The 19,273-nt window shown below is 39.6% G+C and overlaps 3 protein-coding genes across 3 annotated transcripts; all 3 read left to right on the plus strand.

Moving 5' to 3' along the window:
* The first annotated feature begins 2,857 nt into the window (after positions 1-2,857).
* LOC142609928 (5-methyltetrahydropteroyltriglutamate--homocysteine methyltransferase 1) lies at positions 2,858-7,632 on the plus strand. The gene is made up of 12 exons (XM_075781655.1): positions 2,858-2,991; positions 3,536-3,889; positions 3,985-4,072; positions 4,475-4,602; positions 4,700-5,091; positions 5,196-5,359; positions 5,671-5,751; positions 5,843-6,009; positions 6,101-6,206; positions 6,369-6,619; positions 6,740-6,941; positions 7,052-7,632. The coding sequence occupies exons 2-12, from the start codon at positions 3,540-3,542 to the stop codon at positions 7,418-7,420; spliced, it is 2,298 nt and encodes a 765-aa protein (XP_075637770.1). The 5' UTR covers positions 2,858-2,991; positions 3,536-3,539; the 3' UTR covers positions 7,421-7,632.
* A 2,836-nt stretch (positions 7,633-10,468) lies between these two features.
* LOC142609040 (uncharacterized) lies at positions 10,469-11,419 on the plus strand. The gene has a single exon (XM_075780682.1). The coding sequence runs from the start codon at positions 10,469-10,471 to the stop codon at positions 11,417-11,419; it is 951 nt and encodes a 316-aa protein (XP_075636797.1).
* Positions 11,420-13,232: 1,813 nt separating this feature from the next.
* On the plus strand, positions 13,233-14,489 carry LOC142609041 (uncharacterized). The gene is made up of 2 exons (XM_075780683.1): positions 13,233-13,933; positions 14,048-14,489. Exons 1-2 carry the CDS (start codon positions 13,233-13,235, stop codon positions 14,487-14,489), a joined length of 1,143 nt encoding a protein of 380 aa, XP_075636798.1.
* The last annotated feature ends 4,784 nt before the right edge of the window (positions 14,490-19,273 follow it).

Raw genomic sequence — 19,273 nt, forward strand, 5'->3', positions numbered from 1 at the left:
AGTGGGGTGGTTGCCCAGGTCCTCGTAGTTCTTGTCCTTGATGATGGAGGTGATTTGTTTGAGGGCATACTGAGAATCCTTGAGAAGAAGGACGAGAGGTTTTTCCTTGACGGGGTTCGAGTTAACCATCAAACCCTTACCCTTCCCCAGGCCAAGCTTGGGGGGCAACTTAAACTTGCCGCAAGCTTGCCCGGCAGCTAGTCTCGTCACCACCTTTTGCTTCTTTACGTGACGGTCAAACTTGTCAAACAGTTGCCTTTTGGTGGATGGGTAAGCCAAGCCTGTCTTAGGGGCAAGACTCCCTTCCTGCTTTTTCTTAGTAGCGACTTGCTGCTTAATATAAGCCCTTCTGCGACTATCTTCCATTTCTGCATGAAAGTGGACGGGTAAGAATATTGGTACCTAATAAGACACAAGAACATACAATGGGCAACAAACTTACATTTGCGAATTCATGCGTCGTATCGACGAGCAGCTGTAATAGGTTCAAGACCGTCGCAATACCAGTAGAAAGTATCCAAGGTAACTAACTTGACCCACATCCTCTCCGACAACTTGGTGGTCCTGAAGATTTTTTCCAAGAAACCGAACTGCTCGAAGGTAACTTGTAGACGGTCACAAGCTGCAAAAGGAGACTACTAGAACGATTAAACAATTTTTTTTTTAAACCTAAAAAGGACGGACACCTACCAGACGAGGGCATTATACCCCATGTCTTGTCCACAGGCATGTACTCATAGTCATTAAGGTGACACATCCAGTCGTCCCCTCGGAGGAAAAAGTATCGACCTTTCTAGTTCCTGTTGGAGTCTGGGGTCTCACACACTATCTAAGCAACGGACTCCTCGGCAGGAAACTATACATCTTCTTGGATTGGGCGATTTCAGAAGGATGGTAACAATGGAAGAACTCCTTTACCGTCAACCGGCGTGCCTCGTTAGACATCACCCCATACAAAACTTCTACACCTAGGAAAACTCTCTAGGCATTCGAAGAGATCTAGGAGATGGCCAATCCTAGGTATTGGAGAAGACGATGGTGAAGAGCACTCAATGAGAAGTGAAGCCATGCTTTCAGCATTTGCTCATACACCCCGACGTCTTCAAGACTCCTATAGTAGCACTTTTCAGACTTGAAGGGTAGACAGATGGATATGTTATCGGGTATCTAGTACTTCTCCCTAAGTTTGTTGGTTTGATGGTAGAAACGAAGTCATTAACCGTCCACAAAGGAAGTATGACAAATTCCCTGAACTTATCAGGACCTATGATGGATTGGATGGGAGGATCTACACCGTTTAGGTCATCATTTGAATCTTACTCTGACCCGTCCTCACGTTGCACCTCATCCTCCATCTTGGAAGGAGAGTTGGCTGACGATTCCTTTCCTTGCTGGAGGTGTCAGGGTCTGCTTGACCTGACGAAAACACCTCATCATAGCCCGCTCATTTGCAGACAAACGATTGACCACTTAACGCCTCACTAGACATCTAACATCTACAAGTGACGGGTAAAAATCCTAAGACTCTAGGTCTACGCTTCTCAAGGATAGGGTCCCAACATCACTCCCTAGATTCATACAAGCGTAGGTGATGGGTCCGTAGAGTGAGGGGCAACTAAATAGGGTAAGATTGAAGTAGACGGCCAGGATTTACGAAAACCTACCATGGTTAACTTCGCCAAAAAGACAAACAAAAAGATGAGGCGACAATGACATGGTAAGGTTTGACGGATGATCTGGGGGAACGGATCATCTATAGTGGACAGATAAAGGTGCGGATGGATGATGAGCTTGATAGTGGCAAAAGCCACGTGGCAATAACATGGCTTATTTGGCCCCCAAGAAACTTCAAATAGCAATTACTTGTGCTCCACAATTAACCCTAGTCGATCGAGCCCCTATTTGGAAAGAATCCCTTAAATTACGCACATTTATGAGGATCTTCTCCACAAGAAAATATTCATCTTGCCCAAGGCACTAAGTTCAGTTCCCCACTACTATAAAAAAGGCCAAAACCTTCAGAAAATAAGGTACACATAATTAATCCCAACTCTGGCACTTTAGAGTGGTGAACAGGAAATCTCTCTAGCTTGACCGTCGAATGGTATTTGGTCGGTACTCTTCGTTAGTTCTTCTCTTCAATGTAGTGCATGTGTTGCTTCGGTACATAAAGGCTGTATGGCTAATTGAGGATTTTCGGCATCATCAATAGCATTTCTCTAAAACAATAGTCAAAGAAAAATTATCTCTTAACTTCTCATATTTAACTTAGTAAGAGATAAAGTTATTTTCCACTAAAATTTTAAGGAACATAACTCTATCTCACGCGAAGTTAAATAAGTGAAGTTAAGAAATAATTTTTTTATTACTCATTTTAAAGAGTAATTCTTAGGTACTTTCGGAGTACGGAGAAATGGTACTTCATTCTCTCACATTCATGGTGGATCTCACTATGAATTTAATGAGTAGATTTCACTATAAATATGAGGAGAGAGAGCATCATTTTTCGTCTTTCAGGAGTACCTAAGAATTATTCTATTTTAAAAGTAGTTACCAAACATAAAAAAAAGAAAAGAAAAGAAAAAAGAGAGCTTTTTAGAAAAATTTCCTAGAAAATGTTAAACGAACTAAGCTATGTTTTGATTAATTCGTTGAAGTTGCAAAGTTAACACCAGTGCAAAACCGTCACACGCGCCACAAAAGCGAGTAAACATGCTAAAAATAAGAGAGAAAAAACAAAAGCTAAAAAAGTACAAATTCATTGAAAAGAGGGCCAAATGAGATCTACTGTCCACCTGCCAGCACGGTAATTAAAAGTATGACAATTCCAACTTTGGCTATAAATAGGACCCAAATACTCTCCATTCAACTCGCGCTTCTTTGCTCTGCTCCAAGCTCTGCAAAGACTCCTTCCTCCCTCGTACATTCGTTCTTTAAAATTAAAATAAATAAATAATAATAATAATAATCTTAATAGTTGAGATCCGAAAGGTATGCTTCTTTCGTTGATCCCTGTCCAGTCCTTCATTTTCCCCAATGCAACACCTTGTTTTTGTTTCATTTTTTTAGTTTAGTTGCTTTTCTAAAACATTAAAAAGACAACAACGACGACGATGTTGTCTCTATAAACTCAAATCTAATAACCTTACTTTCTTTGTTTTGTTTGAGAGATCTATTGGTGAGTGAGTTTGTGAGTCCCATTTATTTTATATATAAATAAAAGACCTTACCACAAACACACACATCTCTCAATTAGCTAGGGTCACGACGGATCTAGTTTTGGTTATAAGAAACCGGTGTTTTGAACCATATTTATACTCCGGATCTAGAATTCGTCTTTGCTATTCACATTAGATCTGACCTGGATTTCAGATATTAGATTTAGATCTGGGCAAAACACACATAATTGAAATTGAAACCAGCCGATGTGTTAGATATAGATCTGAAAGAATTGATTAGTTTCTTCTTAAACAGATCCAGCAGTACTAAGCATTTTTTTTTTTAAAATTAATTAATTTTGTTTATTTGATTTTAGAACAATGGCATCACATATTGTTGGATACCCTCGCATGGGCCCCAAGAGAGAGCTGAAGTTCGCATTGGAATCGTTCTGGGATGGAAAGAGCAGTGCCGAGGATTTGCAGAAGGTGGCTGCAGATTTGAGGTCATCCATCTGGAAGCAGATGGCTGTTGCCGGGACCAAGTACATCCCCAGCAACACTTTCGCTTACTACGATCAGGTGCTTGACACCACCGCAATGCTTGGGGCTGTTCCACCAAGATATGGTTGGAATGGTGGTGAAATTGGATTCGACACCTACTTCTCCATGGCCAGAGGAAATGCCTCTGTACCTGCTATGGAAATGACCAAGTGGTTCGACACCAACTAGTAAGTCACTTTCATCATCATCACTTTCCTTATGTGTGTATGTTAAGTTTATTTGTTTTTATATTGAAGTATTGTTATTTTGTTGATCCATCCAGCCATTTCATTGTCCCTGAATTGGGACCTGATGTTAACTTCTCTTATGCTTCTCACAAGGCAGTTTCTGAATACAAGGAGGCTAAGGCGGTATGTTTCTTTTCTATTTCTTCTATCAGTTGATCATTAAGACTTCTAAAATTGATAATATTTTGTCAATTAATTTATATATATTGGGTCTGGATGTGTATTAATAGCAGTGAGTTTTTATGCTGAGGTTATGGGTTCGAAACCCATTTGGTTTGTGTGTGTGTAGCTTACCAATAAAAAATAATGTTGATAATGGTTTGAAATTGATATGACATACATGTATAGAAACTAGCCTAGCAATGCAAGCATCATGATGGCTTCTTGTCACATATCCTCCTTCAATAGTACCAGGCCCTGATCATAATTACAAGTTATTCCTTTCATTTTTCTGTACCTGTGATGTGAATCGACTTATTAATGTATGCGGTATATTGAGTTCCACTCCCTTTGTGTGTCATGCAGCTTGGAGTAGATACTGTTCCAGTCCTTGTTGGCCCTGTGTCCTACTTGTTGCTGTCTAAACCTGCAAAGGGAGTTGAGAAGAACTTCTCTCTCCTATCCCTTCTTGAAAAAATCCTTCCTATCTACAAGTGAGATTTTTTTTAACTTACCATCTATGTCATTTATTCCAGATCTAAATGATCTGAATTTTCTAATTCATTGTTGCATCGATGAATATTTCTTCAGGGAAGTGATCTGTGAGCTTAAAGCAGCCGGTGCTTCCTGGATTCAGTTTGATGAGCCCTCCATTGTATTGGATCTTGATTCTCACAAATTGAAAGCGTTCACTGATGCCTACTCTGAGCTAGAATCATCTCTATCTGGATTGAATGTTCTCATTGAGACCTACTTTGCTGATGTTCCTGCTGAGGCATACAAGACACTAACTGCTTTGAAGGGTGTCACTGCTTTTGGATTCGATTTGGTTCGTGGTACTAAGACCCTTGAATTGATCAAGGCTGAATTCCCCAAGGGAAAATACCTCTTTGCTGGAGTCGTTGATGGAAGGAATATTTGGGCCAATGATCTTGCTGCTTCTCTTAGCACATTGCATGCTCTTGAGGGAATTGTGGGCAAAGGTACAAATGTTTTACTTTTATGTCTTGTTGTCCATGGTGATAGATGCTTTCATTATATGTAGTTCTTTATTTATTTATTTTTTTCTTTCCTTTTTTCTGTGCAGATAAACTAGTGGTCTCTACCTCCTGCTCGCTTCTCCATACCGCTGTTGATCTAGTTAATGAGACTAAGTTGGACAACGAAATCAAGTCATGGCTTGCTTTTGCAGCACAGAAAGTTGTTGAAGTGAATGCATTGGCTAAGGCCCTGGCTGGTCACAAGGATGATGTAAGTTACCTGTGTGTGTGTGTGTGTACTGAAATTACTAGTTCCATTGTGGTCGTTGGTTCCTAGTCAGTAACGAGGATAATAGTGACGTTTGATAAGTGGGTTTACAAATCTTGGACTTTTAAGTTAGAAGAGATGGTTGGCTATGTGAAGCACCATTGTTTGCTTGAAAATTAGTTGAGATTTTTGCTTGAACTTCTGGGAGAAATCTTGTAAACCACCTTGAAAGAAATTGTTTTTGTGTTTAATTGTTCTTTTTGCTTAAGTTGATATGAATGCCACATACTCACTCTTTGTGGTTTTATTTTCAGGCATTCTTCTCTGATAATGCTGCAGCTCAGGCATCAAGGAAGTGCTCTCCAAGAGTGACAAACGAATCTGTTCAGAAAGCTGTGAGTGCCTCATTCTTCATTTTTCTGCCTTTCAAGTGGCTATACTGTATGTATATATGCTTACTGATGACTTAATTTCTTGATTCCTCAGGCTGCTGCTTTGAAGGGTTCTGACCACCGCCGTGCTACAAATGTGAGTGCCAGACTGGATGCTCAGCAGAAGAAGCTCAACCTTCCAATTCTCCCTACCACCACCATTGGGTCCTTCCCTCAGACCATTGAACTCAGAAGGGTCCGTCGTGAGTACAAGGCAAAGAAGTGAGTGAAGTGACAATTCTATTTGTTTTGCTCAGCATGTGAGTTTTGAACGTTTATCTAATATATTCCCTGATCATGCTGTTCTCTATAGAATCTCTGAGGATGAATATGTTAAGGCCATTAAGGAGGAAATTAACAAAGTTGTCAAGCTCCAAGAAGAACTTGATATTGATGTTCTGGTTCATGGAGAGCCTGAGGTGTGACTCCCTATATTAATATCTGTTTATTTGAAGATCGGCAGTAGGATATATCTAATGCTTTCCTAAAATTTAAAATTTTAAAGAGCACTGTATCTGTCTAGGTTACCTTTTATCTTTGTATGAGTAGCTCCCACTAATTGTGGAAAATTTTCATTACAGAGGAATGATATGGTTGAGTATTTCGGGGAGCAGCTGTCGGGTTTTGCCTTTACTGTCAATGGGTGGGTGCAATCTTATGGATCTCGCTGTGTGAAGCCACCCATTATCTATGGTGATGTGAGCCGTCCCAACCCAATGACTGTCTTCTGGTCCTCTGCCGCTCAGAGCATGACTGCTCGCCCTATGAAGGGAATGCTTACTGGTCCTGTCACCATTCTCAACTGGTCCTTTGTTCGAAATGACCAGCCAAGGTATAAAAATAATAGAAGACCCAAAAGAGATAAAAGGACAGAACAAGCTACTTCTGTTGATTGATCTGTTTTTTTTTTTTTTTTTTTTTTACTAACACTACATATAATTCTTGTTGTCAGACATGAGACTTGCTATCAAATTGCATTGTCCATCAAGGACGAAGTGGAGGATCTTGAGAAAGCTGGTATTAATGTTATCCAAATTGATGAGGCTGCTTTGAGAGAGGGGTTGCCGCTTAGGAAATCCGAGCAAGCTTTCTATTTGGACTGGGCTGTCCACTCCTTCAGGATCACTAACTGCGGTGTCGTCGACACTACCCAGGTTTATTTCCTTTTCACTTCCTACAAAACACCTTGAAGTTTAGCTTTACGTTTCATTCTTTTTCAGTTGCTTCAATTTCTTCTTTATTCTCATCTTTCAACAATCAACAGATCCACACCCATATGTGCTATTCCAACTTCAATGACATCATTCACTCAATTATCGACATGGATGCTGATGTGATCACCATTGAGAATTCTCGTTCTGATGAGAAGCTTCTTTCGGTCTTCCGTGAGGGAGTCAAGTATGGTGCTGGAATTGGCCCTGGTGTCTATGACATCCACTCCCCTAGAATACCATCAACTGAGGAGATTGCTGACCGGATCAACAAGATGCTTGCTGTGCTTGAGACAAACATCTTGTGGGTTAACCCTGACTGTGGACTCAAGACTCGCAAGTACACTGAGGTGAAGCCAGCTCTTAAAAACATGGTTGCCGCAGCCAAGCTCCTTCGCACCCAGCTTGCGAGTGCTAAGTGAATCATTTAAGAGTTGGGAGTTTGAACCTCTGAAGAAAATTCATGCTTCATTGTTTGAATAACTGTGTGATGAAATATTTAGAGGGCCTAATATGCTCTTGAGAGATTTTTTTTTTTTCAAATATTTGTATTTTTGGGCTCTGCCCCCCCACCCCCAATATCCATCCAAGCAATTGAAGAAAAAAAAAAAAATGAAATGTCATTATTAGTTTTTGCATTTGACTAAGCTACTCTTCTATTTATTCATTTATATTACTGCCGTGGCCGCTTAACTCTTTTGGATGTTTGTCTGTGCCTACATGTGGGTTGTTGGACCATATTGCTGGCCTTGACATAAGACACTGATACGTTCATATCGAAGTCTCCTTTATACTTTTTATTTTTGCTAATAAGTCTCCTTTATACTTTGCTTATTTTGAGAAATGAACTTGAACTGAATTGAGCTAATAAGTAGTTGCATTGTTAAGGTGTTTTGGGAATGTAGGAGAGTAGGTGTTTGGAGAGTACCTGAAATGTGTGATTTGGCATTTGGGAGATTGGGGTGTACGGTTGGGAGTGCAAAAGTTGCTTTGTGGTTGCCAATGGAAGTTGTGCGGTCCAAAGTAACGTTGCAATTACTTGCTTGATGCACACTGAGAGGTGGCAGCCTTGAATTGATGCGTAAGAAAATCTCCAAGTTAGATATTTGATCTACATTTTGTACTTTCCTCCCTTTTTATTTTTCTACTGTTTTCGATATGGACTACCAAGTCCAAAAGGGAAGTTTGTTCCCAAGAAGTAGAAGGTAGAACCATCTCATTGTCTAATTTTATATCATTTGCTAAAAGAAAAATGTTTGTAACCGTGAGTACTTATTTATGAATTTGACTGTATTTTTCATAGACCTTCTCTTGTCTAGGGCTTATTGTTACTATTACTAGTAACAACTGCGCTTCAATCATAATCTATAATTCTATAATAGAATCAGTACATTAATTTTAGTAATTTTGTTATATAAAATTACATTTGCACCCTTTGACAATATTATTGATTTTTTTTAAAAGTAATGTTATAGCCACATAATTTTCTACAATATGTTTACAAATTGTTGAGGTAACAAATTCTTATTGGTTGGCATATGAGTTTTTGTCCCTCTCCTCCCTCCACATTTATTTGGTTTACCCTCTTCACCGGACTTTTCTAGCCACCAACCTCCTGTCTACATCACTTCTTCTCCCTCTGAGCTTGCTCTGTTTGTCTCGTGGGTTAGCACAGCATGGAAGTCTCTGACCTTGTCTCTAGGACTGAGAACTTCACCTGCCAAGATATCCGTCTAGAGCTCCCTCTAAACCAAGAGAACCCCATAAAATCAAAGCACATCATGCTAGGCAAGCTAGTAACATCCAAATCCATTAGTCTAGCTATTGTGAACGATGTTGTTCAAAAAGCATGGAGACCCGCCTTCCTGCTTCAGGTCAAGCGGGTCAACAAATACATTTTCATGTTCCACTTCCACCATGAGGCAGATCTCTATAATGTCTACAATAGGAAACCTTGGTCTATTCGAGGAGGGCACCTGATTCTAAAGCTCTGGAACCCATTATTAGCGTGGCGAAAAGTGTCCTTTTCCTTCTCGGACTTTTGGGTCCAAGTCCACGGACTACCTGAGATATGGAAATCTAAAAGCAATCTCCAAAGGATTGGAGCTCTGGCAGGTAACATTATTGAAGTGGACTTCGCAAGCGACGGAGGAGGAGTATGGAAAAAAAATTACCCGTATTAAGGTGGAGGTAAATGTAGCCAACCCGCTAGCTCTTGGCTTTTTCCTTCCATGCGAGAACCTCCCAGACCTATGGATTGGCCTGAAATATGAAAAACTTGCAGATGTTTCTTTTCGATGCGGAGTTATCGGTCATGAACTTAAGCTCTGCCGGGAAAATGTTTTCAGGCTTTGCAATCCTCTTGGACACCTTTTTGCTGCCTCAGGCCCGTGGCTACGAGCTAATAATGATGAGATTCCCTATGGAGCCTTCTCATCCCCATGCTCTCCCCCTCGAGACACAAACATCACTGAAGCTGATCCTGAGAACACGGCCAACGGCGTTCTTTCCACTCTGACGACCCACTCCAAACTGAATCAAACAAATTTGGACGCGCCTCTAAGCCACATCAACCACGTCCCAGATACGACAACTGGATCAGCTCAGTGGCACTGTCAAAAGGACATACTCGAGCCACACCAACCACATGGGCTCTGTACTACTGCCCAGGGACACCTGTCCTCCAAGCTGATCCAAAGAGCCGTTGAACAGCTGCCCAAGGACACTTGTCCCACTAAGAAGAGCACCGCAACACATGAAAGCAAATATAGCCCACCTAGCAGCCCAAAAACCAATACAGAAAGCCCACCCAACAACCCAAATAATAACCCACCCAGCAGCCCAAAAATTAATACTACAAGCCTAGTTGAAAAATCCACCACAAGGCCATGTATCCCTCATTCACACGGGCCAACCCTGTCCACCCCATCAAACATATTGGAAGATAACCCTTGCCTAACCCCACTTTCAACAAAATCAACCTACCATAAAGTTTCTCCCCAAATTCCACCCTTTCCTGATACCTACGACATCTAAAAGAGTACCACCACTCCTTCCAGCCCTCACACCACCCACAAGAGAAAAGTTACCAAACAAGAAATTGCCATTTTCGCTAAAAGATTGAAAAAATCAGATGAAGCCACAGAATCTACCACGGTCTTCCCTCAGTCCGAGACAAAGCTCTCTACTCAAAAAGCAGAGCAAAGGTCTAAGCAGGCAAAAGCACACAAAAAACATGGTGAGTCTCTTAAAAACTCTCTCCATCAGTCACCTTCCACTGAAACTACCTGCAAGTTTTTTTCTTTTTCTTCCCAAGTTCAATTGGCTGAGGAGGTGGGCCTTACCATGCCCCCAGCCTCCCCATGAAAACCCTCAGTTGGAACAGTCGTGGCATCTGCAACGCCACGATAGTTTGAGCCTTAAAGGCTCACATAAGAGGGTCTAAGCCCGATTTTATTTTTCTGTGTGAAATGAAAGCTGGTAAAAGTCGGTTGGAGAAAGTCAAAAAATCTATTGGTTTCTCAGAGTTGATTGTAGTTGATGCTAAAGGTTCAGCTAGTGGTACTTGTGCTATGTGGAAGTCTAGTGTTTCTCTACATCCGATTGAGTTCAATAAAAACCTTATTGTTGTTAAGGTCACTAAGGCTGTTTGCGATTGGTTTCTTGTGGGCTTTTATGGTCCACCCTATGCAACTAAAAAGAAAAATGCTTGGGAAAATCTTATGGCACTGTTAGAATCTTTTCAAAGCCTATGGGTCTGTATGGGGGACTTCAATTTCATAATCAGTGATAATGAGATCCTGGGAGGTAATAGAGGTGGCTCCTCAGCCACCAATTACTTGAAGGAATTAATTTTTGAGTTTGGAGCCATTGATTTGGGCTGCTCTGGCAACAAGTTTACATGGGCTAAAAGAGGTTGGGGTAATTCCGCGATTAAGAGGAGGCTAGATAGGGGTATTGCAAACATATCCTGGAGGTTAGCCTTTCCTAGGGCCAGTATAGCTCACTTAGGGGCAATCAGTTCTGATCATGCTCCTTTGCTCCTAGATACTAACCCCAAAGATAGTTTCGCCCACAGGCCTTTCCGATTTGAGGCAGCTAGGATTAGGGATAACAATTGCAATTCTATTGTGGAGAAGGCTTGTAATGAAAGGGTAACTGGGTCAGCTATGGTTAAGTTATGCAAGAAACAAGCAGCCACAAGGGAAGCACTTCGGAAGTGGAATAAAGAGATCTTTGGACACTACCAAGACAAGATCAATTGTCTTATGAATAAGATAGCTGAAGTCCAAAAAAATCCTCCCTCTACTGACAATGGGAAGATAGAATCTGTGTTGCTCACTGACTTGTCGGAATGGCTTGCTAGGAGTGAAGTTATGTGGAGACAAATCAAGAGAACTGTGGCTCAAAGAAGGGGATAGGAGTACAAGGTTTTTTCATCTCTCCACCATCATTCGTAGATGGTAAAACAGAATTGATGCAATCAAATGCGAAGATGGGTCTTGGGCATCTAACTCCAACCAGATCAGACAGCATTTCCTAGACTCTTTCATTAAGCTTTTCAAAGAAGAAGAGGTTTCTTTACCCACTGATCTAGACAATCTGATAACACCGTGTATTTTCGAGGCTGATAACATTATCTTGCGCACAATTCCTACCCCCGAAGAGATAAAAAGAACACTCTTTGAAATGCATGATACAAAGGCCCCGGGTCCTGACGGATTTTCAGCTCTTTTCTATAAGGAGTTCTGGCCTATTGTAGGAGATACGGTGATTCAAGCTGTTTCTTCCTTCTTTGTTGAAAGAAGGATGCCTAAGGAAGTAAATAGTTCCCTTATTGTTCTAATTCCCAAAACTCCTAATCCATCCTCTACAAACAACTATCGCCCGATAAGCTTTTGCAACATGGTTTACAAGATTATCTCAAAGTTGCTTGTCGCAAAGATTCGGCCACTACTGCACAAGCTCATTTCTTCCTGCCAAACCGCTTTCATCCCAGGTAGGTGGATTGCTGAAAATCAATTGATCGTCCAAGAAATGCTTCATAGTTTCAAAGTGAGGAAAGTTAAAATTGGTTTTATGGCCATCAAGTTAGACCTTCAAAAGGCTTATGATAGAGTCAACTGGGGTTTCATTCAAGCTGTTCTGATTAAGTTTGGTTTTGATGAGAGTTTTATAAGCTAGATTTTAGCTTGTATCTCTAGTGTGTCTTTTGAGGTACTGGTGAATAGGGGAAAATCTAAACAATTCAAGCCTACTCGAGGAATTAGGCAGGGAGACCCTCTGTCCTCCTATCTCTTCATCTTGGGATAAGAAATCCTGTCTAGGATCCTTGATCACGAGTTCTGCTAAAAAAAAATTAGTGGGGTTAAAGCTAGCATAGGTGGGCCAGCCATTACCCACGTGATGTATGCCGATGATATTATGCTCTTTTCAAAGGCCACCAGAAATGATGCTTCAAACATTGTTAGCTATGTCGAGAAGTATTGTAATTGGTCAGGGCAGAATATCAATTGGGCCAAATCTAGAGTCTTCTTCTCCAAGCACTCTCGGCCCAATAATAGAAGAGGGATCAATAATAGAAGAGGGATCAAGCACCTTCTCAACATGAAGAGCCTAAAAAAGGATGCCATCTACCTCGGAGCCCCTTTATTCCTTTCTAGAGCCCCCTCCAAGGACTCAAAGTTCCTCCTAGATAAACTTGAGGCCAATTTACTCGGGTGGAGAAGTAAGTGTTTATCATGGGCAGGTAGGAGTACCCTTATTTCCTCAGTAGCTCAAGCAATCCCAAACTACACCATGTCGACTTTCAACATCCCATCCAAGATTTGCGATAAATTTGACGCCACTGTCAGAAGATTCTGGTGGAAACCCAAAGCCACAGAGGGTAGATTTATTGCTTGGAGAGCTTGGGAGAAGGTGTGTCATCTTAAGCGCCTAGGGGGGTTGGGCTTCAAGAAAGCAAAAGAATTCAACTCTGCACTTCTTGCTAAACTCGCTTGGATGGTTGCTTCCAAGAGAGATAGCTTATGTATGAGGGTTTTAAGAGCGAAATATAAGGTGAAGCATGATTGGCTATTCAGCGACCCCCAAAGATCAGCCTCCCCTTCTTGAAGAGCTATCGAAAAATCCAAAGAGCTAATTGTTAAAGGCGCATGTTATCTTATCGGAGATGGTGCTTCGATTAATGTTTGGACAGAACCGTGGGTTCCATGGATCCAAGGCTTCAAGCCAATGCCCAAGGATGAGTCTCTAACCCACACCCCTCTTTCTGTCTCTCATCTATTTGATGCTTCTAATCATTGCTGGAATGCTAGGCTCATCCACCAGCTATTTGATGAAGTCTTTGCTCAAGCCATATTGTCAATCCCTCTGCCTTACCACCCCAAACAGGACAAGCTTATTTGGATCCTTGATTCCAAGGGTAGGTTCTCTGTCAAGTCAACATACAGAGTTTCTATTGCCCAAGAGCCACAATCTGATCATTCAGATGTTCCATGGATGAAGCTTTGGAAGGCTAGAATCCCGGAGAGAATCAAAATGCTGCTTTGGAGGATCGGCACAAATTCCATCCCAACTAAAGAGAATTTGTCATGTAGACTGGAGCACATTGACCCTGTTTGCACATTATGTAAAAGTGTAAGTGAGTCGTGTGTGCACCTCTTCTTTGGATGGCATATCTCCAGAGCTCTATGGTACACTGCTTGCTGGGGTTTTAGACTTGACCAGAACATGGTCCAAACTTTTGAGGACATCATAAAGCTGGTTCTTGAGCCTCCAGTTTCCACTCTCCCCTCTTATGATAAATGGCTTATCACCTTAAACATGGCCTTCACTGTGGAGGAAATTTGGCACCTTCGGAACAACATCTTATTCCAAGATGCTCACATTGATATTTCTAAGTCCTCCAAATCTGTGATGTCCAGATTCTCAAAGTACTCCAAGCTGGTTGATAGTGGTCCTCCCAAGCCTTCTCTTGAGCAAGTCATACCTTGACTCCCCCCTCCACCGGGATGGATCAAAATTAATGTCGATGCTACTTTGTCTAGCACCGCTACTGCCCTTGGAGTCATTGCCCGTAACCACAAAGGAGAGGTCACTGGTATTTGGGGGAGATGCCGCTCTTTATGCCCCCCTCTCCAAGCTGAAGCCGCCACTCTGTTATGGGCAATTGAGATTGCGAAGCGAGAACATTGGCATCATGTGGTTTTTGAGGGAGATGCTAAGGCTTGTTTTGAGCATTTATCCCAATCTGACTCCACACCTGACTGGTTGATCAGTACATTCATCAACAACATTCTTGGCCTAGCTTTGTGTTTTTCTTCAGTCAAGTTTAGTTGGGTTCGAAGAGTAGGCAATTCGGCAGCTCATGAAGTTGCCAGATTTGCTCTTTCTTCTATTCAGTCCTTCATTTTCCATAATGGTAATATCCCGCCAGTCATCGAGTTTGTTTGTAAGGCGGATTACCCAGCTTGTATTTCCTTTTCTTAATTAATGTTATTGCAGATTACCCAAAAAAAAAAAGATAATTTTTTTTTTACTTACCAATAACCACTTACCACATCAGCAATTTGTAAAAAGATTTGTAACTTTAGCATTTTCCTCATTTTAAAGGCCATAAAAATTTTTATAGATCTAAAATCTAAAACAAAATATACAAGCCCATAAAAATTAGCCCACAACAAAAATTACCAATAGTAAAGATAAAAAAAACTAAAGCCCAATTAACCTATTTTACCCAAAACAAACAACCAGACACTTCATAAATTTTTAAACAAAATAATTTTGTTTTTATCCAGCAATAGACACACGAAAAAAATACACACAAAAAAACCCTTCAATGATTGAACAGTAGAGTCGGAGGTTACAACCACCTCACACAACTAGCAAGAAATTATTCGCCCCTCTAACTCCAAGTCCTAGCTCCGCCCCTCCCTCTCTCTCTCTCTCTCTCTCTCTCTCTCTCTATGTATATATATTATTGAATTTAAATTTTATTGTATATTCAAACCCTTCATTAGAATCTTGATAGATCTTTATTTTTTTAATTGTAAAATATATAGTTTCATATTCAAACACAATCAGAGTTATCAAATTTTATATTAAACAAAAATATAAAATGTTAGGGACAAGGATTTGTGAATCTGGCCCAATTTAATTGGGACTGTGTTTATATAATTAAATGAATCTGAGCTTATTCGCAATAAGTTCCTGACTTTTTGGTTGTCACTCATAGTCTTTTGAAAAAAAAAGAATTCGCCATAGAAATATTCATAGTTTTTTCATAGAAATTGTAGTCTTATTCTTGATTGCATTCAACAAACAGAGTAGGACCTATTATTTGGGTCTCAAATGAGAGGTTTCTTAGGAAAAAGATTGAAATATTATAAATTGTTAATGAGCCATGACCCTTTTTTTTTTTTACCAGGTTTCAAGACCCATTCCACAAAGGCCCAAATTCATGGACCAACAAAATTAGGTCATCATAGCCCAACAAACCCATCAAAATTTATTCATTGATGACATTGAAAGGTCCATAAGAGAATTCGCAACAGATTAGTAGTCTAAACTTGTCTGATGAATGACAATAGTAGGGTCAAGTGATGGTTAGCGACAGTGGTTAGGTTTAATTTGGGTTTTCGTTGGGTCTGATGGCGGCTAGGATTTTGTGGGGTGATTGCTGGATTTAAAATTTCAAAATATATTATGAATAATTATTTAAAATGCTATATCACAAGCATATTAATAATAAAGTGAAGCCTTCAATGAGAGACAGGTGGTGTCACATTATTTAAAATCCACTCAGATAGTTGCCTTGAATTATATGTGGGAGCTTGCATGATTGTGTTTAAATATGAACACATGAGAAACATAGGAATAAAAAAAATTATGCCTCACACAATGACAATACAATAATGGAAACACATCATAAGCATGGGAATGACAACAGTTACCTAGAGGCGATTATTAGAGGATTCTCAGCCGAAGATAACATAAAGGAAAGCAAACTTTGATATGACACATGGCAAGGGAAACAATACTAATTGTGAAAAACTTCAAAGTATAAACAGAGAAGTACGTTCTCAGACATCCAAACCAAAGACATTTGAATCTCTTGTACCCGAAATCCAGAGTTATCCACTAATTTTTGTGACTTCATACTTGTAAGTGCATTAGTTTTATCTCGCATAAACTAGGCTCTTTGTAACTTTAAGCATTATAATCTTGTACTGTTATTATTAATAAAGTATTCTTTTAATTTCCTTCTTATTGTTAACTTATACATTTCTCAAGAAGTCCTATTAAGTTGGATTGTACAAAATCTATTCCTTTTTAAAGGAAGTGAGTAGTATCTCGAGTAGTATTTAATCATTTCAAGCGAACTAAAAACTGGTTTGTACTTTGTACTCAAACAACTTTACTTTTTTTTTAGCAACTAAAATTTGGTTTGCACTCAAACAACTTTACTTTGCAACTTCTCTTCGGAGGAAAATAACTTTATACCTTTGTTTAGTTTGTGTGAAGATGCACTTCAGTTGGACCAAGATGTTGGCATAATAGATCTCTTGGGAAAATAACTTCATACCTTTGTTTAGTTTGTGTGAAGATGTACTTCATTTGGACCATGATGTTAGCATGACTCATATTAATAGGGAAATACTAATAAATACTAATAATCCATTTAAAAAAAATTATGAAAAAAGAAAAAAAATAATTAATGTTTTGACAAATTTTTTCATTTCTATAAAAGTGATGTTAAAACTTTCTTAAAATGAATTGTTAACTAATACCCCAAGGGCACTCATTAATATAACCCATATTAATATATAATTTAACAGGTTTGAAAATAAATAGTTGACCTATAGGTTCCTAATAATAGTAATTTAGGATTTTTTACCCCATTACTTTGCTAGTTGGGGTTGTGCGAACGCATTAATTTGGTTTAGATAATGGGCTTGGGTTCCAACTTCTAACTTATAAGAAGCATGGACACAACAAAAACCCTTACGTGTTGGACACAGACACGCTGGGACAACTCTTGTGTTTGTAGCAACACAATCACAACATGACAGCCGAAGAAAAAAAAAAGAAAAAAGAAAAAAAAAAAGATATAGAACTAAGGTTGGGTGAAAATGTACCCCCAACTTTAGGCCATGTTTGGTTTAAAGAGTTTTCATCACTCATTATTCACTTTTCATGAGTCTCACACTTGGTTTACTTGTTTGGTTAAATTTTTGTTTTCAGTTTTTATAACTCAAAACTCAAAAAAAATTGAGTTAGAGTAATGAAAATTCAAAATTGAAAACAAGTTTTGACGGTTTTCAAGTTATGAGAAATGAGTTACGATGGTATTATTGTAAATTTTTGTATCTATGTGCGACCTACTTCAATGTCTAGTCTCAATCACATTCCACCCAATCACACTCTTTTTTTATTTTATTTATTTCTTTTGGATCCGGTTAATGTGTGCCCTCACACATTAAGCTATCTATTTTTGAAAACATTTTTTTTTGGGAATTGAAAAAACTGTCAATACTTTTTCAATTTCCTAGAAAATCTTTTCCAAAAATGAAAATTATTGTGTGCCCTTAGGACACACATTAACAAAATCCATTTCTTTTATCTTTCTTTCTCTTTCTTCAATGCCTAGGTTTTTTTCTTCATACTTTCACACGAGTTCCTAAGACTAGTGGACTCCACAGTTTTAAGACAAAGTTGCTTTTTTATCTACAAACTTAAGCCAAGGTTTGATGCCACACACAATGGGAACTGAGTTAATAGAAAATTGGGAGTTAGAATATGAGAGATGAGATAGAGGATTGAGTGATGAGAATTGTGATATGAAAATTGAGAAATAAGTGAGTAGTAAACCAAACAGGGCCTTAGTATCTAGATTATAAATTCATTACAACAACCATTCAACTTATATGGTAAGTTTTGTAGAGTATCAGGCACTCAAATTCTTAGGTGAGCAACATCAGAGTCACCGTAGAGTAATTTAGGAAAAAAAATGCCAAAAACTCCTGAACTTTGAAGTAGTGATCCTTAGGTCTCTTAAACCTTTTTTTTTTTAGTCAATTCACTCCCTAAGCTTCACACACACACTAGCCAATTTGAGGTATTAGTTAGGTACGAGTTAAGTAACTAACATCAAGTGACATACAAGTTCACTTGAATTAACAGAGCTAAAGTGATTGAAAGAAACGAAGAAGAGAGAAAGGCCGTGGCTTAGCTTCAAATTCTTTGTAGAAGCCACAAAGGCGTATCCCCTGCAATCTCCAGATTGTTTATTCATTATTGTGGATTTTCATTTCACTTTGATCTGTGTTCTATGAAGCACGGGTGCGGCGTTTGGGCCGCCGCACCCGCGTCGGACGCGGCCGGACGCGGCGACGTGCAGGCGACGCCGCTGCCTGCGCGTCCGTGCCGCGTCCGGCAATAAAAAATCAATTTTTTCGGCGCGATTCGCGCCGATACGGCGCCGATTCGGGCCGACGCGCGCGAAATCGAGCCGATTCGGCCCGAATCGGTCCGTATCGGTTGAAATCGGTCCTGCCGAAATCTGCCGATACCGGCCGATACAGGCGAAATCGGCCGATATTGGCCGAAATCTGCCGATATCGGCCGAAATATGCCGATATCGGCCGAAATTCAAAAAAAAAAAAAAACAATAACAGGTGCTTATGGCTGAAAAAAAAAAAAAAAAAAAAAAAAAAAAAAAAAAAAAAAAATAAGAGGTGCAAACGCACCGTTTGGAAAAAAAACCAAGACCCAACCCTCTCCTTCTTCATTTTTCTTGAGCCTCTCTCCCACTCTCTACCTTCACTTTTGAACTAGGCTCTCTCCTATTCTCTCTATTCTAGTTATTATTTACCATTGTTCTTAAATTTGGTATATATTTATATAATGTAAAAAATGTATGTTTAGCAATATATTAAAAATATAAATAAAAATATTTTTAATAATTTTTTAATCGCCGCACCCCGCCGCACCCGCACCCTACTTTTTCAAAAATTGCCGAGTCCCGCACCCGCTCCCGCACCCGCACCCGAATCCCGAAACGCACCCGTGCTTCATAGATAATAGAGGCAGAGAGTCTATGAGCCAGTTTAGATAAGCTGTTTCAAAAAGTATGTTTTAAAAACAAACGTTTTAGGAACATGCTTTTTGAAAATACCATTTTAAAAATCACAGATAAGCGTTTGGTAAAAATATAAAAATATATATTTTTTATTTCTAAAGCCACATTAAGCATTTGGATAAATTGTTTTAAA

The sequence above is a fragment of the Castanea sativa genome, chromosome 9 (assembly GCF_040712315.1).
Source record: "Castanea sativa cultivar Marrone di Chiusa Pesio chromosome 9, ASM4071231v1".
In the NCBI taxonomy this organism is placed as follows: Eukaryota; Viridiplantae; Streptophyta; class Magnoliopsida; order Fagales; family Fagaceae; genus Castanea; species Castanea sativa.